This window comes from Chelonia mydas, chromosome 6, assembly GCF_015237465.2.
Source record: "Chelonia mydas isolate rCheMyd1 chromosome 6, rCheMyd1.pri.v2, whole genome shotgun sequence".
Classification (NCBI taxonomy): Eukaryota; Metazoa; Chordata; order Testudines; family Cheloniidae; genus Chelonia; species Chelonia mydas.
The window spans coordinates 100364403-100389646 of record NC_051246.2 but is presented as its reverse complement, the minus strand read 5'-3'; the positions used below and the strand labels follow the sequence as shown (position 1 = coordinate 100389646).

At 42.5% G+C, this 25244-nt stretch overlaps 1 protein-coding gene across 4 annotated transcripts in view; it reads left to right on the top strand.

Annotated features, from left to right (window-relative positions):
• The first annotated feature begins 17409 nt into the window (after positions 1-17409).
• EML5 (EMAP like 5) overlaps positions 17410-25244 on the top strand; it is a 299416-nt gene continuing 291581 nt past the window's right edge. For 3 of the 4 annotated variants that reach the window (XM_043547824.1, XM_007055929.4, XM_043547826.1), the window contains exon 1: positions 17411-17966. In XM_043547824.1, the coding sequence (XP_043403759.1) occupies positions 17770-17966 (197 nt within the window). In that variant the 5' untranslated portion in view covers positions 17411-17769. Of the gene's footprint in view, positions 17967-25244 lie in introns of all 4 variants that reach the window. The other variant, XM_043547825.1, reaches the window with a different exon arrangement.

The following is a 25244-nucleotide window of genomic DNA, read 5'->3' as shown; positions in this document are numbered from 1 at the left end:
ATTAAACTATTACAACTACTATCACCAAAACTGGCATGCTTGTTTGCAGTCTTAGAAAGGACAAAGAGTAAATGGGTATGGAAACTGATTAGTTTCTCATTCCCTTCAGTTCAGGGTTGAGGTACCGTGCAGGTGAAACTTGCATTGCTTCTGCTTGAGCGATTACCTGCCCAGTGGAAAAACTAGAGAACTTTAGGCTATAGGGTAGTCAATAAAAATAATATTTTAGAGGCCATTTCTTAGCGCCAGATAACGTGGGAGGAAAAAAAAGATAGATATCCTGCTTGTGAAATAGTGACTGCTAGGAAGAGTCTTAATTTAGCACCACAACCTCTTTGGATCTGGGAGGCATTGTTTAGGTTAGAGGGGATTTTCACTGTTGGGAACATTACAGGAAAATGTGAGTTGAATGATTCTGTAGAGGTGTTTGCAATTTGTATTATGAAAAGGAGAACATAGGCTGAGTGGTTTGTAGGTGTATCTGTTGCACTTTCAGAAGGTTTTGTGGTAAAGAGAAGGCTACTTTATATTTATATTTGAAATAATGGAAGGGTCTAGTGTATAATGTGGTGACATTCTGAGTATTTTAGATCAAACATATTTGAATTTCTTCATAGAGCCAATCACGAATAAAGCAATAGTCTTTGTTGTTAGTGACATCTTGGGGTAGTGTTAAACAAATATGTTATGCATGCAGTACAAATACAGAAATGAATATATTAAGAAAGGTAGGTAAATGATATATAGGAGTTAAGGAGCAAAAATTATCCAAAAATCTTAAAGAGAACTGATTCTTGATCATGTTGGCTAAAAGAAATTCTGGTAATATCCACATGTTTTATAAATGCACAAGGGTATTATGTTAGGAGACATCTTTCCTCTCTGAAGGGGAGTAAAATGCAGGAATGCTTCTTATTTCACTTGCATGCTTTTGTGACTGTAATAACATCTCACTGGCAAAATAAATCGCTTGTTACTGCATTCTACTTGCAACCCTACAAAAGAACAATTCAAAGTTCAGGAATCAAAATAATTCAAACTCTCTATGGCTGCAGTTGGGGATTATTTTTCATTCGAGGACTACAGGATATCCTTAAGGCATGCTGCAGCAAGAACGCTGATTATCATTATCACTAAGACTGAAAATCTCGGAGTTCTAATAAATGTAAGGATCCTATTTATTTTTCATTTCTATTCAGGTCTACTTTAATTTCTTTGTCAAATGCACAGTTTTTCAGTAAGGCATCTTAGTCTTACTGGGTATGAAATTCAAGGTTTGACAGCAAAATATGACTATCTCAATCATGCCAAGCTTAACTCATTTATTGATCAGCTTCTGGAGTCACAACGTGAACAGTTTTGGGCCATTGTTAGTGAAGGACAACCAGTGGCCAAGACAGCACTCCAGTCAGCACTTGATGTAGCCGACACAGCAGCCTGGTCCATTTCTACAGCAGTGGTTATGTGATGAGTGTCCTGGTTACACCTACCTGGCTTCCCTAAGGAAGTACAGACAACATTGGAGGGCCTCCCCTTCAAAGGCACTAAATTGTTTGCCAAGAAAACTGATGCATCTCTCTGTACACTCAAGGATTCCTGGGCCACTCTTCAGTCATTAGGGATTTGTAAAAAGAAAATTTAGTCCTCAATCTCAGCATATGTCCCGCACAATACATTTTTACAAATGAATGCTATTATGAGCCTCAAAGGAAAAAAATCCAGATATTCCAAATGTAAACCATCAGGCCCCCAGTCTCTCTCTTAACAACCATCTACCTCAAAACATCACCGACAGACCACTCTCCTCAACACCAACTGCAGCTGATCAACCCATTGCATCCATTTGGGTACTGCCTTGCTTTGTTCCACAACAACTGGGAACAAAATAACATCTGACTGATGGATGCTGGAAATCATCCGCAATGGGTATTCCATCCACTTCACCTCCCTTCCCTGTCCCTCTTCAGGGACCCTTCTCACAAGAGGTTATTACGGCAAGAAATAGATCACCTCCTCTGGCTAGGAGCCATAGACCTAGTACCTCAGCATCCAGGAGGTTAATGTTTTAATCTCGTTATTTCCAGTTACCTAAGAAGGGAGGTTGGAGACCCATACTGGAACTTGGAGCACTAAACAAATTTGTCAAAGCTCAAAAATACAGGATGGTCACACTAGCAGCGATTATTCCATCTTTGGAACAGGGAGATTGGTTTTTGGTCCTCAACCTGCAGGATGCCTATTTCCACATATTGATACTACTTTCACACAGACGGTTCCTCAGATTTACCCTGGGCCAGGAACATTACCAGTACAGAGCGCTCCCCTTGGCCCCACATCAGGTCCGAGAGTATTCTCCAACATTCTCTTCATAGTGGTGGTGCACCTACATTCCCAGGAGACTATGATCTGCCCCTACCTGGATGATTTACTCCTCAGAGCCTGCTCCTTCAACAAAGCCCTCTGGGTCACCCAGATTGCTGTAGACTTGTTCACAGAGCAGGGCCTACAGATCAACGTCCAAAAATTGACATTCACCCCTGTACAGCACCTAGAGCTCCTAGAAGCTGATCTCGACTCATTACAGGTGAAAGCACTCCTGCTACAGCACAGGTTGCACACCTTGGCCACAGTCAGAGAGGCAGTACAGACCTGCCCTCATATCAGGCAGACACTACCTCCAACTTCTGGGGCATATGGCTGCAGGCACATCCATGATATCTCATCCCAGACTTCACATGAGGTGCCTCAAAATGTGGTTAAGCTCAGTCTACATGCTGAACAAAGAGACTAGACAAAACTCTATCACTGCCCACCAAAGTCAAACACTCCCTGGACTGGCAGAAAGACCCAGCAAATGTCTGCATGGGGATCCCCTTCTTGCAAACTTCCTCATCGTTGCTTCTCACCACCGATACATCTCTCAAAAGGTGGGGCACAAATCTCAAATCTTATGACACAAGGCAAGTGATCATCCACAGAGAGATCTCTTCACATCAGCCTCCTCGAAGTTAGTGGTCAGGAATGCCTGCACCTCCTTCCTTTTGCTAATCAAAGGTACATACACACAAGGGTCTTAGCAGACAACATAGCATGCATGTACTACATAAATCACCAGAGAGGCACCAGATTGCCCTCCCTTTTGTGCAGAAGTACTAAAGCTATGGAACTGGTGCATTTCCCACAGAATCACAATATCAGCAGCCTACCTTCCAGGAGTACAAAACATGATAGCAGACCATCTCAGACACACGACTGTCTGCTACACGACCACAAATGGGAGATTAAACTCAGCAGTACTACAAAACATATTTAGATGGTGGGAATCACCAACTATAAACCTGTTTGCCACTTACGGGAAGAAGAAATGCCCATTCTACTGCTTCAGGATAGGATTAGGTCAACACTCCTTAGGGGATGCTTCCCTTCTTCTGTAGGAAAAGGACCTTCACTATGCCTTTACGCCATTCCCTCTACTATTGAAAGCCCTGTTAAATAAAAAGTGAATGCACCTTCATGGTTGAGACAGACATGGTACGCTTACCTGTCACAACTGGCACGTACCTGCCAATCTCTCTCCAACACTCTCCATCCCAACCTGTGGATTATCCAGCTCAAAGCCTGGCTTCTTCATGGTTCCAGCAGATAGAAAGAGCCTGTTCTGAGGAGGTACAGGAAGTGTTACTACACAGTAGAAAATGTGTCATTTACCTGCCCAAGTGTGCCAGGTTTCAGGTTTGGTATAATTCCAGACAAATTTCCCCAACATCTGCTACTCTCCCAATGGTCTTAGATCATATACTGCCTCTCAAGAAATCAGGACTAGCTCCTAGCTCACTCAAAGTTCACCTAGCAGCCGTCCATCAACAAAAAGAGGGATATTCAGTGCTCTCACACCCAACCGCAAAACAATTCCTTGGGGTATAGTAAACCTTTTTCCCCAACCCAGACATCCTACCCCAACATGGGACCTAAATTTAGTAGTAAAGAGCCTAAGTAGGCCGCCTTTCAAACCCATGGCTACTTGTTCGCTCGCATACGTGTCGGTGATCATCTTGGCAAGAAGAACAGGGGAAATAGCGGCAGTGATGGCACAGCCCCCTTACACAATATTTTTTCAGGGCAAAGTTACTTTCAGACTGCACCCAAAGTTCATCCCCAAAGTGACCTCCTCTTTTCACATAAACCAACTGATTCACCTCCCAGCCTTTTACCCTAAGCTTCACCCTGATAGCAGGGAAGCTAAACTGCACATGCTAGACATTAGGAGAGCCCTGGCCTTTTATTTGGACAGGACAAAGGCCTTTAGGAAATCTTCTAAACTTTTCCTTTCCATTGCAAAAAGGTCTAAAGGCACAGCGATATCATCTGACTCCCCAAATGGGTCTCAAACTGTATCAGACACGGCTATCAGGTTTGTAACATAGTACCTCCATCCGGAATCCAAACACACTTCGCAAGGTCGGTTTCCTCCTCTGTCGCCTTCCTCAAGAATGTGTCTGTATTGGAAATCTGCAGGGCAGCAATCTGGGTGTCTGCGCATACCTTCGCAGAACATTATGATTACTAGGGGCTCTGCTTCCGACGCTATCTTTGGCTCTGCAGTATTGTCATCCATAACAGACTCTACTCCAAAGCCCCAGCCTCCCATTAGGATTACTGCTTGGGAGCCACCTACAGTGGAGCACCCATAGGGACACTACTCGAAGAAGAAGTTACTCGTGCAGCAACGATGGTTCTTGCATGTCCCTGTGGGTACTTCCTGACCCACCCTCCTCCTCCTCTACTTTGGAGTTCTTGTCAAGGACTCTGTGGTAGAGAGGGAACTGAGGGGGGTACACCCACATGTGCTGGTTAGCCTCGTGGCAGAGCACAATGGGGAGAACAGCGCATGTGCTGTCTGAACAGACACTGCTACCAAAGTTCTCCTATCAGCAGCACAGGGATGCAAGTGCAACTACAGTGGAGTACCTGTAGCAGGACACATCTCAAAGAACCATCGTTTTTGCACCAGGTGAGTAACTTCTTAACATGTTTATGGTAGTATCTAAGGGCCAACCAAGAATGTGCCCCATTGTGGTAGCCCTTATATATAACAGAGTAGTAGATGGCCCCTGCCCTGATGAGTTTTAATCTAAATAGCCAAGACAGATGCAATGTGAGGCAAAGGTCTGAACACCAGTAGAGGGAGCAATGTGAGGACTGCAAATGGCATGTTAGTTCTATGATTGATTTTTGGGTGATGTTATCCAGTACATACATGTTAAACATAAAGAAAAGGAGTACTTGTGGCACCTTAGAGACTAACCAATTTATCTGAGCATAAGCTTTCGTGAGCTACAGCTCACTTCATCGGATGCATCTGATGAGGTGAGCTGTAGCTCACGAAAGCTTATGCTCAGATAAATTGGTTAGTCTCTAAGGTGCCACCAGTACTCCTTTTCTTTTTGCGAATACAGACTAACACGGCTGTTACTCTGAAACACGTTAAACATAGTATTAATATAAGTGTTGGAAAGTTATGTTAATTGAATATATCCCAACCCACGATTCTGTTCACCCATATCATATATCTCAAAACACCTTGTATTAGCTGAAGAAAGCTTTGGCTTAAGTAGATAGGAAAACAGTCAGGATCAGAACATACAGGTCTTTTATCAAAGCAACAGGTAGGGAGTTACTCTCACAGGCCAGTACTTGAATGTCCCAAGGAAAAGGACAAGGTTATGTAGTTGATCTACCCTGGTACAAACCTAGGAGGTGCCTTCACACCCCTTGGTACCTGGAATGCATGTGTTCAGAACAGAGATAAGGGGTACTCTCTGGTGCCAGACAAAGAAGGTAGAAATCAGATTGGTTAAATCTAGTTTCAGATGATGTATGGGTTTAAAAAGGATAGCTTCTGGAGTGTAACTTTGGGAGCACACCTTCTGTGTAAGGTGAATTTAACAACTCTGCATACGATGGCTTCCCAGAAACTGGAATCATATTGAACCTGTACTAATATTATTATTGACTTTTAGCCATAAACGTGATTGACATTGATTACTGGGACTCTTGAATATATTTCATATTGAACCAAAGTGTGGTCAAGCAATTGACTATACAATTAATTGACAGTGGGTTTACTTGACAGGGATACCTTTAGTGGAAAGAAAAGGGAGGGGAAGGAGGTCAGGGGGAAAGGGCAGGGGAACAGAGAGTAAGAGGGGCTAGTGTGGAGTGAAGCTTAGGTAAAGAGATTGGGGAGAGGGAGAAGAGGAGCCAGCATATTGGAACAAACAGCCAATCAGTAGAGGGCAATGCTGTCATGAAGTTAGATTCACTAACTTTGTGAGGCATTTGGATACTACAGTGACAAACACCATAGAAAAGCCCATGAATCTGTGGGGGAATTTGTGTATTCAGCATAACATATGGAGAGCTTGCAATAAATAAGGAATGGTGCCACATGGTGAATGAAGAAGATAAAAGGAAATGATGACCTCATTCACTAGTGCATAGGATGGACAGTGTTTAAATGGGCCGGGTCCTCTGGAAGCAATACGGTCATGTAACTGAAGACCATATCACAATGCATATGCACAAGAAAACAGAATTAAGGTTGTAATTGGGCACGTCATTCTATTTTCTTTCTATTTTTTCCTTACATATTTGTATTTCAGGATATAGTACGTTGTCCAGATCTAAGATCTTAATTTGTAAGACTTTAATGCAGTCAAGGCTTAAGACTTGAAAGAAATACAACTATCAAGCTCTGTAGTACTGTCTGCTAAAATGGAACATAATAAGAGAATGCTGTCAAGCTTGATAAGCCTAAAAATCCATCTGCCATGACAATGGTCCTATTTGACAAATAATACTTGAGGGGTTGCTAATATGTATTGTTCTTAATTGATCTTTCTATAACAGGAAATATGGGGAAAAGTTCTAATTGCCTTTCATTGTCCGAGAGTAGCTAATGCATGTGAGTCTGTCTACAGTAGATGGTGCTGAAAATTGTGGAATAGCGTTCCTCCATCTCTGTCTTCAGCTGTAGTAGGAAATAAAATCTTTGTAATCCTTAAAATAAGGTCTACTGTAAAAGCTGTTAAATATTTAAGTCTAATGTACAAAATCACAGTTCAAATTTTTAAGTTATTTTTTATTCAGATGTAACTAGGTTATGCAATTTGACCTGTATAGGAATTGAACTCTTCAGTTCAGGATGGAATTCTGGGAGGGGAAGGTAAGGGGGAGATATATCTATGGTATGCAGTATCTAAATACAGTATTTATACAGTGAAATAATCAATTGATGACTTTAAGGATATTTATCTGTGGTTAAATTAATTTTGAATACTGTTGCTGCATGTGTTTAATTGCCGTTAGTTTTTGTTGAATATATCTGCCACATATTCTCATCTCTAAAGGAACTGTTGTCACATCTTCTTAAAACCTACAGTAGTGTACGTTGGTTCTGTAGTGACCTTTATTATAGCAGTGCATTTGCATGATTGTCAAAAGGCTTGGCTGAGAGAGATCTCTTGTGAAGTCAGTACAGTGGATTATATTTTCAAATCTCTGCTTAGTAATATGCAGAAAGATGTGATCTTGACTTTTTAAAATCTAATAATTTGCATCAATCAGTTGATTGTATTTTAAAAGAAAAAATAAATTGCATCATGTTTATGGACTGATCACCCCACACTATTTTTAGTTGTAGAGAAATATCTGAAAAAGAGAAAAATACCATTGATTTTGCATGCAAGTAAGGTACTACTTTGTCATTTTAGATATCATCGTAAGATGGAGTTAGAGGTGGCTGTCACGTAAATTGCATTTAGAATAAAGTTCTATATTTAGTTTACAGTTCAAAATCAATTTGTTTGAAGGGTTCAGAATCAGATTTTCAGTGTAAGATTATTGCTGAAAGAGGCAAAGGTATTTAATCAGCCTCACTTCATGTGCTTCATTTAAATCTGTTTAGGCTGTCATATGAATTTATGGTGCTTGATACAGATTTCCAAGCTCACCTAGATGGATTACTGTGGTACATATTTAATTGGAAGTGAAATGCACGTTAAAGACAGGTCATTTAGATCTAGAGTGTGTGAATAGTAGTGAATGTAAGAGCAAGATGAAGATTGGTGGCAGATGGTTGGCAATCTGAAGTATGGTACTTATTGCATTGTTTAGAGGTTCAGAAAGCATCTTTTAGTGAATTGTAACAATGTGGATTGTTTGTCATCTTTCGTGCACTGGTAAAGAAGTTAAGGAAGAATATTAACATTTTTAATAAAAAGATGGTTGTGAAATCATCTGACATGCATCAGTAGTCTCAAATTGAGAGTGTTCAGCTACATTCTAGTAAAACTACTCATACCCTGAGGTAAAATAGAAGCCCTTTTTCAAATAAGTTTTGGAGGAGACATAATACTGAGGACATAAAAACTTAAGCAAATGGAAAATTAGGACAACTTTTGTACTGTAAATTGGAAATATTAATGAATATCTAACTATAGATTTATAACCTATTTAAACCATAGAGAGAGAGAGAGTATAAAATACACAACTAATTATAGCATTTTGTAGTACTTCCTGCTAATGAAAATATATTCAGTAACGTGTTAATTTAAATACATAGTAAAATGTTGGACCTGCTGAAGACAACAGTAGTTTTACTATTGACTTCAGTGGGGACAAGAGTTGACCTCAGTATCTGAGTTTGTATTTAGAATAAGACAGCATTTGTGCTCTTACAAATAAATAAATACAGCTTATAATTAGTTTTCTATTAACCATTCTCTTTTTAACATTAAACAGGATTCCTATTATGTAGGTATTTATGAACTGCTTTATGTAATTTAAATAGATTAATTTATAATTTGTTTTTAATATGTTGACAGGTACATGCCATCTCTGCCAATTTCTACTAACATTATGTCAGGCTGATCAATGAAAATAAAATTTGAAAAGGTAAATTAATAGTCTTTAAGGCCCAAATTGGCAAATCACATAAGTATGCATCTGAGGACATTCATATTCATGTAAGCAGTTAAGCACATGCTTAATTACCAGTAAATATAATATGATGGATTCAGATCATTAATGAATATGTTGAACAAAACCTGCCCCAGGACCAACCCCTGGGGTACTTCACTTGATACCATCTGCCAGCTAGACATCTAGCTGTTGATCACTACCCATTGAGCCTGATGATCTAGCCAGCTTTGTATCCACCTTATGGTACATTCGTCCAATCCATACTTCTTTAACTTGCTGGCAAGAATACTGTGGGAGACCGTATCAAAAGCTTTGCTAAAGTCAAGGCATATCATGTCCACTGCTTTCCCCATATCCACAGAGCTAGTTATCTCATCATAGAAAGCAATCAGGTTGGTCAGGCATGACTTACCCTTGGTGAATCCACATTGACTGTTCCTGATCACCTTCTTCTCCTCCAACTGGTTCAAAATGGATTCCTTGAGAACCTGCTTCATGATTTTTCCAGGGACTGAGGTGAGGCTGACTGGTCTGTAGTTCCCCGAATTCTCCTTCTTCCCTTTTTTAAAGATTGGCACTATATATGCCTTTTTCCAGTCATCTGGGATGTCCCCTGATTGCCACGAGTTTTCAAAGATAATGGCCAATTGCTCTGCAGTCACGTCAGCCAACTCCCTCAGCACCCTTGGACGCATTGCATCCGGCCCCATGGACTTGTGCATGTCCAGCTTTTCTAAATAGTCCTTAACCTGTTCTTTCACCACTGAGGGCTGCTCACCTCTCCCCCATACTGTGCTGCCCAGTGCAGCAGTCTGGGAGCTGACCTTGTCTGTGAAGAGCAAAGCAAAAAAAGCATTGAGTACTTCAGCTTTTTCCACATCATCTATCACTAGGTTGCCTCCCCCATTCAGTAAGGGTCCCACACTTTCCCTGACCACCTTCTTCTTGCTAACATACCTGTAGACACCCTTCTTGTTACCCTTCACATTCCTTGCTAGCTGCGACTCCAATTGTGCTTTGGCCTTCCTGATTACACCGCTGCATGCTCAAGCAATATTTGTATACTCCTCCCTAGTCATCTGTCCAAGTTTCCAATTCTTGTAAGCTTCCTTTTTGTGTTTAAACTCACCGAAGATTTCTCTGTTAAGCCAAGCTGGTCGCCTGCCATATTTGCTATTCTTTCTGCACATAGGGATGGTTTGTTCCTGCACCCTCAATAAGGCTTCTTTAAAATACAGCCAGCTCTCGTGGACTCCCTTCCCCCTCATATTAGCCTCCCAGGGGATTCTTCCCATCAGTTCCCTGAGGGAGTCAGACTGCATTTCTGAAGTCCATATTCCGCTGCTCTCCTTTCTTCCTTTTGTCAGGATCCTGAACTCAACCATCTCATGGTCACTGCTGCCCAAGTTGCCACCCACTTCTACTTCCCCTACCAATTCTTCCCTGTTTGTGAGCAGCAGGTCAAGAGGAGCATGGTCCCTAGTTGGTTCCTCCTATACTTGCACCAGGAAGTTGTCCCCAACATGCTCCAAAAACTTCCTGGATTGTCTGTGCACGGCTGTATTGCTTTCCCAGCAGATGTCAGGGTGATTGAAGTCCCCCAGGAGAATCGGGGCCTGTGATCTGGAAACTCCTGTTGTCCAAAGAAAGCCTTGTCTACCTCATGTAGGTAGTGTGCCACAATATGAAAGTGTGTGTGTATAAAAACATGGTTCATATAGGAACAAGCCGATTTCAATTATAAAAAAAAAAAAAAAGAAATAGTCAATAATCACTGGAACTATAGGGAAGAAAACTTTAAACCCACTTTTGATGTGAAATGTTTTCTACTTGTTATAAAAGGATCTAAAATTTATAATTAATAGAGCCCACAATGGGATGCTGGAAAACAAAATACCTACAACACAAATAGGATGGGCACAACTGTAGGCCACTCATAAAAATATTTAGTATTAATTTTTTATTTTTTTTTTAACAACTCCTTTTATCTCTGAATTTGCCACCCCAGGACCAGGATATGGGGAATGAGTGAGTGGTAACAAATTCTGAGACGAGCAGCTATCAGAACTTGCTACCTATATGACTATGAAGAAGGGGCGCAAAATGTTACATTCTCAGCACCAGTTTTTGCTACCAATAGAAAATTGACAGGAAGGAGTTTATTACAACTGCCTCCCTTCCCCAATTACCATTCCACCTGCTCAGCTTAGGCACTCATAGCCTTTTCTGCAGCTAGCAGCCCAACTGTTTTCACCTCAGCACCAGTGCTCCCAGCCAACTGTTACCTCTTCATCAGTCACTTGAGATCCTTCTGCACCAGTCTTCTCTTCATTCTTCCGCACATGTCTACATGCACACTGATGCTCTGCTCTCAGTCCCTCCTCCTTTTTCTCCCTCTTCTTCATGCATATGAATTCAGCCTGAAAGGCGTTACATGGCAATCATCACAAAAGTACTCCAGCCTCTTTAGCCAGTGGTATGGTCACATCCAGATAAGGAATTAGCAGACACTGAACAATTCCAACCTTGCTCTCCCTCAAAAAACAAACGGTTAATGAAAGTGTTAAATGGTACTTTTTTCAGAGTAACAGCCGTGTTAGTCTGTATTCGCAAAAAGAAAAGGAGTACTTGTGGCACCTTAGAAACTAACCAATTTATTTGAGCATAAGCTTTCATGAGCTACAGCTCACTTCATCGGATGCATACTGTGGAAAATACAGAAGATGTTTTTATACACACAAGCCATGAAAAAATGGGTGTTTATCACTACAAAAGGTTTTCTCTCCCCCCACCCCACTCTCCTGTTGGTAATAGCTTATCTAAAGTGATCACTCTCCTTACAATGTGTGTGATAATCAAGGTGGGCCATTTCCAGCACAAATCCAGGGTTTAACAAGAATGTCTGAGGAATGGGGGAGGGGTAGGAAAAAACAAGGGGAAATAGGTTACCTTGCATAATGACTTAGCCACTCCCAGTCTCTATTCAGGCCTAAGTTAATTGTATCCTATTTGCAAATGAATTCCAATTCAGCAGTCTCTCACTGGAGTCCGGTTTTGAAGTTTTTCTGTTGTAATATCGCAACTTTCATGTCTGTAATCGCGTGACCAGAGAGATTGAAGTGTTCTCCGACTGTCTTCTGCAGTTTCCACAGTATGCATCCGATGAAGTGAGCTGTAGCTCACGAAAGCTTATGCTCAAATAAATTGGTTAGTCTCTAAGGTGCCACAAGTACTCCTTTTCTTTTTGGTTTATGAATGTTATAATTCTTGACGTCTGATTTGTATCCATTTATTCTTTTACGTAGAGACTGTCCAGTTTGACCAATGTACATGGTAGAGGGGCATTGCTGGCACATGATGGCATATATCACATTGGTAGATGTGCAGGCGAACGAGCCTCTGATAGTGTGGCTGATGTTATTAGGCCCTGTGATGGTGTCCCCTGAATAGATATGTGGGCACAGTTGGCAACGGGCTTTGTTGCAAGGATAGGTTCCTGGGTTAGTGGTTCTGTTGTGTGGTATGTGGTTGCTGGTGAGTATTTTCTTCAGGTTGGGGGGCTGTCTGTAGGCAAGGACTGGCCTGTCTCCCAAGATTTGTGAGAGTGTTGGGTCATCCTTCAGGGTAGGTTGTAGATCCTTGATAATGCGTTGGAGGGGTTTTAGTTGGGGGCTGAAGGTGATGGCTAGTGGTGTTCTGTTATTTTCTTTGTTAGGCCTGTCCTGTAGTAGGTGATTTCTGGGAACTCTTCTGGCTCTATCAATCTGTTTCTTCACTTCCGCAGGTGGGTATTGTAGTTGTAAGAATGCTTGATAGAGATCTTGTAGGTGTTTGTCTCTGTCTGAGGGGTTGGAGCAAATGCGGTTGTATCGCAGAGCTTGGCTGTAGACAATGGATCGTGTGGTGTGGTCAGGGTGAAAGCTGGAGGCATGTAGGTAGGAATAGCGGTGAGTAGGTTTCCGGTATAGGGTAGTGTTTATGTGACCATTGTTTATTAGCACTGTAGTGTCCAGGAAGTGGATCTCTTGTGTGGACTGGACTGGACCAGGCTGAGGTTGATAGTGGGATGGAAATTGTTGAAATCATGGTGGAATTCCTCAAGGGCTTCTTTTCCATGGGTCCAGATGATGAAGATGTCGTCAATGTAGTGCAAGTAGAGTAGGGGCGTTAGGGGACGAGAGCTGAGGAAGCGTTGTTCTAAGTCAGCCATAAAAATGTTGGCATACTGTGGGGCCATGCGGGTACCCATAGCAGTGCCGCTGATTTGAAGGTTTACATTGTCCCCAAATGTAAAATAGTTCTGGGTAAGGACAAAGTCACAAAGTTCAGCCACCAGGTTAGCTGTGACATTATCGGGGACAGTGTTCTTGAAGGCTTGTAGTCCATCTTTGTGTGGAATGTTGGTGTAGAGGGCTTCTACATCCATAGTGGCCAGGATGGTGTTATCAGGAAGATCACCGATGGATTGTAGTTTCCTCAGGAAGTCAGTGGTGTCTCGAAGGTAGCTGGGAGTGTTGGTAGTGTAGGGCCTGAGGAGAGAGTCTACATAGCCAGACAATCCTTGATTATCATACACATTGTAAGGAGAGTGATCACTTTAGATAAGCTATTACCAGCAGGAGAGTGGGGTGGGGGGAGAGAAAACCTTTTGTAGTGATAAACACCCATTTTTTCATGGTTTGTGTGTATAAAAGCATCTTCTGTATTTTCCACAGTATGCATCCGATGAAGTGAGCTGTAGCTCACGAAAGCTTATGCTCAAATAAATTGGTTAGTCTCTAAGGTGCCACAAGTACTCCTTAAATGGTACTGTCCATGGTGCTGATTATTGCATTTAATTTTATAAAAACGTGTTTAAGGTAAAACAGAAACCCCTTTTGTGTTTCTGTGTAGTCAAACAGATCAGTGCAAATTACATTTTGTGTCACTACACAATGATGCAAGTCCTACACGATCTCTAAATGAATTCGGATTACTGTGAAAAGCTTTCATTCAGCAACAATATACAGTTATAGCAAAAGTATTGTTATAGCAATAGTGGCAAGATTTACAGTATATTTTGTTTAAGAAATAAATTCTTCACATAAGTGCTTCTTGGCTCATTCCAAAGAACACCTATGCAGTGCTTGTTTTCTATTAGATCCTAAGTAACACCCAGCAGCTGGTTCAAGTAGTAATTATCAGATATGTAGGCATGAGAGAGATGAGACACTAAGTAATAGTAACAACATTAATTTTAGTATGCTTGGGGGTGGAAAGGTCTCAAACTAGTATGATGGCACAACTCCAGAAAGTGAGTTTTCACATAAATGAGGAAGTAAATAAAAAAGGCCTTAAAGTCAAAAGAAATAACAATCTTTAAGATCTGGCAAGAATGCTACCTATTATTCAGTAGCATTTAAGCATACCATAAGAGTCACACATGGCATGCAGACTTCTGGACAAAGGAGGAAATAGGAAAGCAAGTTATAAATCAGCATGGCTCAATGGCAAAGCTCAAGAAGTTATTTCAGCCAGACAGCTATCCTTCTGAAAATAGAAATACAACCCTAATAAGGCCAATAATACGTGTAGAGTACATGAGCCAATATGTAAGAAAAAAATGAAGAGGGCTAAGATGGAATTTTGAGATAAATGCCCAACAACAATTTTTCAAATACCAGAATCTGTAAGCCTGTAACAGAATCAATAGGCCTGCATCAACCATGAGGGAGTAAAGGGAGCAAGTCAGAAGGATAATGAATTTGCAGATAAGCTAAATGAACGATTTTCTTCACATCACTTTTTTAGTATACATTACAAAAGTTAATTTACCTATCATTGGGTTAGACAGCAACAGCTTTCTTAAAGAGCACAAATCAGAACTACACATCAGGTTAGGACAAAAGTGAAGAATACCTATAAAAAGGAGTATCAGTTGAAACAGATGGGGGAATTTCATCAGGCAGATGTAATTACCCAAGTTGGGGATTTTTAAGAGCAGGTTGGACAAACACCTGTCAGGGATCGTCTAAATCAGAGTTCTCAAACTCCTGGCCCGCGGGCCATCTGCGGCCCGTGAACCACCCCAGTGTGGCCGGTGGGACTCCAGCAGTTTTTGGGGCCGGGTCTCTCCCTTGGACCCACCTGCCACCCCCGGGCCTCCTCCTCCAGGGGCCCCGGCAGTGCAGCGGAGCTGTGTGGCGTCTGTCTGCTCGCTCCAGTGGCTGCCGCCCCTCCCTAGGGCGGGGTGGGGCTGTGCCTCCATGCACTGTCCCTGCCCTGAGCACCCTGCGGCCAATGGGAAGCTGTGGGGGTGGTGCCTGAGGGCAGGGGTGCATGGAGGTCCCCCGGCCCGCCCTGCCTTGGAGCCCCAGGTAAACACCACACCCCCAACTCTCTCTCCGAGAGCCTGTACCCCTCCCCTGGCATCAGACTATGGGAAGAAAGAGCCATGCAAGTTGCATTTTCTCATTTTTTTGGCTCCAGTCTGTAAATTTATGGGACTGCACCAGTATAACTAGAAAATGAGTTTCATACATGTTAATATGCAAAAGATTCTATGGAGCTTAAGGAAAGGGAATAAGGGAAATTGGGGGAGGGAATCTTGTGTTAATTCTCTAAGTTTAAAATGTTTTAACTGGTCACCACAGTTCCCACAAAAGACATACACAGGGGCTGTGGATGTTCACTGCAAACACCTCTGAGTGTGAAGGAGCTGTGGTGGCCACACAAGCTAGCCATGTCAGAGTTGACACACTATAAAGACTAATGGTGCGTTTAATACTGTCGAGTAGAACAGCTTCGGAATTTTCAGGCCAGGCTGCTCAGTTCCCTGGCTGGCCTGATCCCTGGCAGCCTGGACTCGCAGGCACCACACACTGCCCAGGCAGCAAACTGAAAATTTCAGTTTTCCTGAAATAGACTGAAAATAATCTATCCCTAACTATGAAAAATGTCATCCCCCACCTTTTTTCGGTCCTGATTTGGGATTAAAGTTTTTTCAAAAATTCAAAATTTTGCTTAGGAGGGAAAGACTGCTTTCTGGCCAGCTTTACTTCTGAGTCATAGTTCCAGGCTTCATGAGTCTCAATGCAGACAGTAATGGTTATGGTTTGTGTTGCTGCTCTGTGTTGATTTTAATAAATATATGGGTAGAGCACCCTTTTTAAGCACCCTCTCATGGCCAGAGATTGCTTTACAGGCACTCTGCTGCCATTTGCCTGTCTTGTGGACCCCTTAAGCACTCCAGATAGTCTCTGTTGTGACTCTCAGCACCCTTTTCTAGAGCTGGTTTAATCAGAGGTGAAAGTAAGCCGGTACGCGGGACCGGCTTTCGCAGATGGCAATTTAAAGCCCTGGGGTAGCAGTGGTGGGGCTCTGGCGGGGATTTAAAGGGCCCCGGAGCTCCAGCCACTACTGCCCTGGACCTGTAAATCCCCACCTGAGCCCTGCTGTCCAAGCCCTGGGGTAGTGGCGGCGGGGCTCCGGTGGGGATTTACAGGTCCGGGGCAGTAGCGGCTCAATTACTATTGAGAAAACCTCTTTGGTGGATAACCTAGAAATTCATACAACCTTAAAGTCATCTGATAAAGAATAAATTCATCCGTTAGGAAAAAGAACAAATGTAGAAATAATTGAAGTTATAAAATCACACTGACTATAGGAAGTGTTACACCGGAAAACACTATCAGATGTGATTTCTTAGCTAATAGTGTCACTTATTATTTTCCATGATTATTTGCTATTTAAACCATAAATTAAATAGCATCTTGACATTAAGCATGATTTTAATCAAGGTAAATGATGTGCTAAGGACAATGTGTAATAAGCATACTGTTTAAAAGTAGTTTTACCCTCCTTTTATTTTTAAGAGTGCAGTACAGGAACTGAAGTACCAGTCAGGCACTCAGCATTGCAGACAAGAGATGAGGCTATATGCAGCCATGCTACACCTATGTAAACTGATAAGGAATTCTTTTAAAAACTACAACCATATATGATAACCCTGAAAGCCTTTTTTAGGTAGAGGGTATCTGTAAACTATTTCGTGGAATCAAGTCTTCTTTGGGTGCTCGGTACATTATTTCAGCTAGAGAAGAGCTGCTTATTCTAGACATTGGGCTACCCCTAGTTTTAGACACCACACGACCTAGGGAGGTGGTACAGAGATGTAACCTCCACAGAGAAGCACAAGCTTCGCTGCTACCCACATCGCATGTTGGCAGCCACTGCAGATGGCTCACCCCGTTTGGTAACTTTCATTCCTTTTGCCCAGCCCAGTCCCCTTTGCCCGTTCCCCTCTCTGCCGATCAGCCCGCCTGCCCCTTTCTTGTCCCTGATTTTGCCCCTCCCTTCACCTGTTTCACCCTCCCCTGGCCATGTATTGCCCCCTGCTCTGTCCTGTCCATTCCTCCCTCCTCTCGCTTTCATCCCGCTCGATGAGCGGACTCTGGCGGCTGAGAAGGGCAGCGCGGGGGCAGCGCTTTCAGCGGGCGGCGCCGGGCATGCTCACACGGCCCGGGCATGCGCACTACAGCCCAACAGCCCGATCTGCGGGGAAGCCGTTTCTGGCGCTAACCGTTCCGGGCGGTGTCTCAGTGCAGCCATGTCTGGCGGGAGGAGACCAGCGCCGCTCGTTCGGCGGCGCCCTCTGTGAGGAGGCGGAGGAGAGGCAACGGCGGGCATCCATGTCGGCGGCCAGGGATTAGCGAGGGAGACACCGAGCCCGGGAGGGGGGAGGGTAACTGACCCCCTCTCCTCTAGGGCTCCGGCGGGGGAGACGCGGAGCCGGCCGGCGGTGGGGACATGGCTGACCGGAATGCCCCCAACTGCCACCTGCGGCTAGAGTGGGTCTATGGCTACCGGGGTCACCAGTGCCGCAACAACCTCTACTACACGGCGGCTAAGGAGATCGTCTACTTCGTGGCGGGGGTCGGCGTGGTCTACAGCCCCCGGGAGCACCGGCAGAAATTCTACCTGGGGCACCAGGACGACATCATCAGGTACGGAGACCCTCACGCCCTTCCCTGTGCCCTCGCCCCGGAGCCCCGGTCGGGGCCCCGGGATGTCCCAGCGACTGGAGACACCCTTCTATCCATCAACCCCCACTCTCCCCTATTGCTTCCACCTTCAGCCGCGGGAGCACCTGGCGAAGCCCTGCCTGGGGCACCAGGACATCCCCGGGTATCCGAGACCCCGATCCTCAGAAACATCGGCAGAAATTGTACTTGGGATACCGGTCTGTGTCACGTCCAGTGCCAGGGTCACCAGACCTCCCACCCCTTTCTCCTGGCGTCCAGTGATCACAGGCAGAATATTGGAAATAATCTGAATATGCCAATGACAGTGTGGCTTTAATCTCTTCCCCGCCCTCTCCCCTTACAATTTAGTTTGTCTTGTATAGCATCAAGAATAGAAATCCCTGTAGAAATGGCTTTTGGATCGCGCGGTTCACTGCCGGCTTTCCTCAGGTGCTTGGTGCTGAAATTTGTATGCATGGCTGTATGTCAATATTTTGCCAGTATAAAATGATGTGTCTCGACCGTTGCTTGGTTCCCATCTGTGTGTATAAGTCAAAAGGCTGGGAAGTGGGAAGTAGTAATCTGATGTGCATTTCAAAGTCATTAAACTCAGGAGGAGGTTAATCTGCAGCAGGTAGACCTTTGGCCCACATCTAAATACAGCGATTAGAGCATGGAAATAAAAGACACATCTGCAGCTTCTGCAACGTTTAAGATAATTTTATAATACCAAACATTCTTGCAGATTTGAAATTTATTCTACAGATCTGTCTAATTGTAGTAGGCTGAGTCTTATCAGGTGTTGAAGTTAATAAAAAAGATTAAACACCAGTGGTGCATAAGTAGAGTATATGTCATGGAGGCGGAGTTATTTCCTAAATACACCAAACCAATCTTAGTAGGCTTTTGGATAGCCAGATAGTATCGGAAGGCGAGTGGCAGTATTTTGAAGTGTATAAAGGGAAGATGTGAACCTGAATCAGTAATCCTTTCTCTTCCAGTAGGCCTCATTGTGTATGGATTTTAAATATTGTTGTCCTTTGATTGCTGTTTTTATTTAGAGAACAGTTTTTCAGTAGCCAGTAAATCTTGTAAAAACACATTGTATACTGTGAATTGCTTGTGATGCTGGAAAGCACTTGGCATATCTTTTATATTAGCTGTACAAATGTATTAACTAGCTTTGCACATAGAGAGTAAAATGGATGCTGACTCTTTCATTCAGGGTTTAATACATTCTAGAAATCTGGACCAAAATGGCCACAAATATTTCAGTTTTTATTTTGATCTTAAAATTCTGTTTAGGGTCTTTTCAAACTTTTGAAGATTTTAAAGTACGGGTATGAGCTTCTCTTACAGACCATTCTGTCCCTAAATTAATTCCTACTTGGTGCTCAAAATGAGAAGAAAAAATTAGGTAGCTCATGGAATGCTGTAGTGTACTATGCAACCAAGCTGGGTCAGATATGTGAATTCGCTATTTGTTTTATGGTCATTTCATTCTTTTTTGACAATTTCCTCTTAATCTGAAACAAAAAAGCGCCTCAAGAATTGTCATCAACTCCTCAGGCAAGGGGACATTGTGGAAAATCTTCAGCATAGCTCCCATGAGCCTTGGCTTCCTTTGAGCACAGCTCATACGAATGACGGGCCCAATCCTGCAAAGGTTTACTACATAGTGCTTACTGACATGAATAGTTCTCATTGACGTAGTACTTGCTAACGTGAAGTTTCCCTGTTGATTTCAATGGGGCTACTTACAGCATTACACCTGGTAGAAGTGTTGACAGGATTGGACCATGAGAAAGAAATTGTTTATGGCTTCCAACTGTGAAATTTCTTTGGTCTCTATGAATGTTTGTATGGAGTGCTAATTTGGAATAAAAGGCTAATAACTACTTATCATTCAAAAGGCTACTAACTACTTATCATTCATACTTATTATACCAAATAACAGAATATCTGCAAGGGGGAAATCTTTAGTGACTTTCCTGATTGTTAGTAGATATTTTTTGGCTTCTGTGGTATCATGATCAAACATACAGGAAGTTCTTGCTTACAAGGTAATGCTGTTACGGTGATCCAATTCTTTATCTGCTTGCTGAGGAAACCCTTGTGAAGCGGGTAGTGTTTTCAATTGTGTACAGTTTTGTATGCCTATCAAACGTTAGAAAGACTATATAGAACTGTTAGAACACTTGAAGATGTAGTGAAGATTCATCTCAGCAGTAGAATGACTGTTTCCAATGATACCATCACATTTTTTAATGATTAATGGGGTTGCTTTCTCCTTTTAAAAAAAAAAAAAAAACAACCCAACCTTGGTAGCTTTTCAAACTCAACTTTAGTGACTGAGGACATTAGTTCTTAAAGATATCTGACTTTTAGCATCTCATCATCCTGAAATATTAAATTAAATGTTTTCTCAAAGAAATTAGCTATGAGAAAAATGTGAGAATGTCATTGAAGGTGGGATTATATAACAGAATAATCACTATAGCTGCTTTATTTTCTCTCCATAAAGTAGCAAGTTTTCAGTATACTGAAAATTTGCTCATACAGTTTGATTTGATAAAACACATTGAATCCTGCGATGTTGTGACTTACAATCTCTGCAGGAAGAAAACTGCAGGATTGCCATTTCTGTATGCATACATGAGTTCTCAGTTGTAAACTCAGGACTGAGGTTTTAAACTTTGTAGTGTATTAAAAAAATCAAACTTGAGTGCATATGCATCTACGTCTGCTAAATTTAAATTGCATTATAAACTTTTGATAACTAGGTTCCATAATACAAAGTGGGTAGATCGTTGGTACTCTTCTGCATAGATATGGCATGTTTTGAATGACATTAAGCAGCACTCAGGAAGACAGGAATTGCCATACCAGATCACACCAGTCATCCCTCTAGACCAGTCCAGTATCCTGTTTCTGATAATGGTGGGTACTAGATTCTTGAGAAGGGTGCAAGAACTTCTTTAGTAGTCAATTACGGAATACTGTAACTTGTCCATAGTAGACAGGGAGTTTCCTCCTAATACCATCAGTTAGTGGTTAGCTTCTGGTATCAAGATTTAAATCTCTTATTTAAAATAAAACACACACACATGGTTTAATCATAACTAATTTAGCTAGATGTTCCCATTATCCCTATAAAATGTCTAATCTTATTTTTAATCATGGTAAACCCTTGGCCTCCGTTTTACCTGTGGGAATGAGTCCCACAGGTTAATTATGCATTGAGAGAGAAAAAAAGTTTTCTTTTTATCTGTTCCTTGCCTTTCAATTTAATTGAATGTCCTTTTGTTTTTTGTTATATGAGAGAGTAATTAGGATCACTCAAATTACTTTCTCTGATATCATTAATTATTTTGTATACCTCCATCATGTCCCTCCCCTTATTTGTCTCCTCTCTAAAATGAACAGTCTCAGTCTTCTCAATTTCTCTTCATAAAAGGGCTGTCCATGCCTCTAATCATTTTTGTTCCTCGTGTTAGGACTCCATTTATTTTTGGTATATATCTTCGGAGAGTCAATAACCAGAAGTGAACGCAGTATTCCAGGTAAGGATATATAATTGACGCATATTAGAATGTAATACTGAAAATATTATATCATATTCTTTATTAGAGTAGTTCAGCAGTGCCACTATACTTAAAGTTGTGCCACAACTTCTGTTTAAAGGTCAGCCTTGCTAAATCCTCTAAAATTGAGGATGTTTAGTTGGATTCCTTTGAAGTTTGGTGTGGCTCAGAAAGGTGCAGTGACCTGACTTTGAGGTCATTTGAGCCATGGTCTCCTGAGATATAATAAGGCCCCCCACAAAAATAGTCATTTTTCAAAAAGTTTCTAGGTGGGTTTTCTTTGCACAGAGCTAAAGATCAAACTATTGATGTGTTGCAGGCCAAAATGGTCTCAATCTTTTGAGTTTTACCCAAAGTAGTATATGGCTCCCACTAAGTCTTTGGAGGACACAAATTGGGAATGGTATTTAAGAAAATGTACATTTTTTACAGTGCATGTGTCAATACAGGAAAAACAGAGGCTTTCCTTTCCCACCATTTTATATATTTTAAAACTTGACTCTTGTAAGTGCTCTAAACTCCAAATGGTTATTTGGATTGCTTTGAAATTTGGTGTTCCTTGCATGCAGTAGTGTTAGTGATTCAAATTTGGGGTCATTTAACGGACTGGTTTCTGAGTTACAGGGCCCTCCGAAACACTTTAGTTCTGCTGCCTGGTACTGTTAACTCAGAGGTGATAATTATTGGATGAATCACTGACCTTGTTGAGATTGATGGGTTCAATTATAATAACTAAGGATACATTAATCACAAGCCCCCACCTAAAACAAAAGGAGTTTGGGACTGAATGGCTGGAGGTTGCTGCAATTTGTGAATCATGGGTGGCAATTTTATTTTGTGGGGAATGTAATCAAAGTCTTTGGAGGATAAAATTAGATATGTAAATACTTCCTGGGAGGGGAAGGAATATTAAGGGGCAGAGGTGTGGGGCAGTCAAGGGAGAGATCTTTGGGGCTGCAGTGAGGGGAGGGAAAAAATTAGGACTGGTGGTAGGGGAGGGGAGGGAGGTTGGAGGCTCATGTAAGGGTGGTGTGGGGATTAGGGGGATGTGTGGGTGAGTGGCAGAGGGACTGAGGGAGAATGGGGCGGGCGCACTTGTCAGCTCCACATTCTCCCCTCCTGTGTGTCTAAATTTGGGGAGTTCTTGCCTCTCTGGGACCCCCCTCATGAGCTGGGATATAGGGGTTCTTGTCCCACTGAAGGTGTCTGAATTCCTCTCCTGCTCCCCTTGTATGGGCCAGGATTTGGGGGGCCAGGTGCCCATCTACAAGGGTTGGAACACCTCCCTACCCCATTCATGTGAACTGGGTTCTGGCCGTGCCCTTTTGGGAGGGTTTGAAGCCTCTTCCTTGCCCCACATGTGATCCAGGATCTGGGGAAGTCCTGTCCCTTTGGGTGGGGAGCTGAGGATGGACATACTTAATGCATATCACAGGCTCTAAAGCACTCATGAGGGGAATGAGAACACCCTCCGAGATGCAATTGTTTCAGGTTGTATTTGTCTTCATGGGGTGTTCTCACTCAGCTGAGAACATCACATTGAGATGAATAGGCTGCTTCAGACCTTTCAGAGTCTCCTATGCTGAAAACAGATGTGTAGAGCAGCCCTTTCCCTCCATCCATCCTCGTTGTTTATAACAAGATGCTTCTAGGTGCTCTAAAATCCACATATTTGTATAGATTTTTTTGACAATTTCTATGCCTTGTGGAAATACAGAGTAGGATTAGTGATCCAGATTTGGGGTCATTTGAGCAGGGATTCTGGAGATATAAGTCCTCTCCCAAAATAGTACCTAACTGACCAGTTTTTCCCCCCTTCTGTTCTTTAATAGTGTTAGATAGGATTCTGTGCATGAACAGCTTGTAAAAGGAGGTGAAGAGTTTGTACATTTCAGAAATTGTGGGATTGGCAGAGTAAAGCAGTGTGTGTTAACAGGGAATATTGGGGCACTGCTGAACGAGGGCAGACTTAAGGTTGCATGGAAAACCTTAACTATGCATATCAAAATGGGAAATGACTGCCTAGGAAGGAGTACTGTGGGAAAGGATCTGGGGGTCATAGTGGTTCACAAGCTAAATATGAGTCAACAGTGTAACGCTGTTGCAAAAAAGGCGAACATCATTCTGGGATGTATTATCAGGAGTCTTATAAGCAAGGTACGAGAAGTAATTCTTCTGCTCTACTCCAGGCTGATTAGGCCTCCACTGGAGTATTGTGTCCAGTTCTGGGCGCCACATTTCAGGAAAGATACGGACAAATTGGAGAAAATCCAGAGAAGAGCAACAAAAATGATTAAAGGTCTAGAAAACATGACATATGAGGGAAGACTGAAAAAATTAGGTTTGTTTAGTATGGAGAAGAGAAGACTGAGAGGGGACGTGATAATAGTTTTCAAGTACATAAAAGGTTGTTATAAGGAGGAGGGAGAAAAATTGTTCTTCTTAACCTCTGAGGATAGGACAAGAAGCAATGGGCTTAAATTGCAGCAAGGGCGGTTTAGGTTGGACATTAGGAAAAACTTTCCTAACTGTCAGAGTGGTTAAGCACTGGAATAAATTGCCGAGGGAGGTGGTGGAATCTCCATCATTGGGGATTTTTAAGAACAGGTTGGACAAACACCGGTCGGGGTGGTCTAGATAATACTTAGTCCTGCCTTGAGTGCAGGGTTCTAGACTAGATGACCTCTCAAGGTCCCTTCCAGTTCTATGATTCTATGATATCCTTGTTTTCAGAAGTTTGAGTTTTGCTGAACTCAGCGTTCTTCAGGGGGACAACATACCACCAATCAACCTTAACTCTGAGTTAATGCCATTTTTTGCCATTAAATAGATTCTAATGTTTTGTTCTTCTTTGAGGGCCCTCTGTGTGTTCCCACTTGTGGATATGGCACCCCTGCACTGAGACATCAAACTGCCTTGCAAAGTTGTGTCTGTTGGGGCTGTACAAGAGTTCTTGCTTGGAAGTGATGTCATTGCCTTACTCAATATGAGGGAGTGTACCCCCTTAGGTGCCTCAGTTCCTTCACCATTGCCACAGAGAGTGAATGGAATTCACCTTTGTGTCCTCATTCTAGGATCTTCCATTAGTATCTTTTGTAAATAGTTTAGAGTAGTATAGAACACATAGTGTAGTTCAGTGGCTCTCAAACTTTTTTTTACTGGTGACCCCTTTAACATAGCAAGTTTCTGAGTGCAACCCCTCCTTATAAATTAAAAATATTTTTTTATATATTTAACACCATTATAAATGCTAGAGGCAAAGCAGAGTTTGGGGTGGAGGTTGACAGCTCGCGACCCCCTCATGTAATAACCTCATGACCCCCTGAGGGGTCCCAACCCCCAGTTTGAGAACGCCTGGTGTAGTTAGACCTTCCCTTGTCCCAGGAGTCTTCATTTGACGCAGTATGAGGACCATACTGGGTCCTCATCCCAGTAATGGCTTCAAGAGATGCCCTTCCTGCCCATCAATCATACTGGAAATCAATGCCCATATCCAGGACCTTCTATGTTTGGGTGAAACCCACTTGGTAATCTGGTGTGCGGTTTGCTGAGCCTTCACTCTCCATGCTAGAAGAGAGAGACATTTGAGACTCCAGTCTCTTCTGGCTTCTTAATGTCAACAGATTGATAGTTGAGGCTCATCAAGTGTATTGAGACCAGCCTCCATGCTGAGATC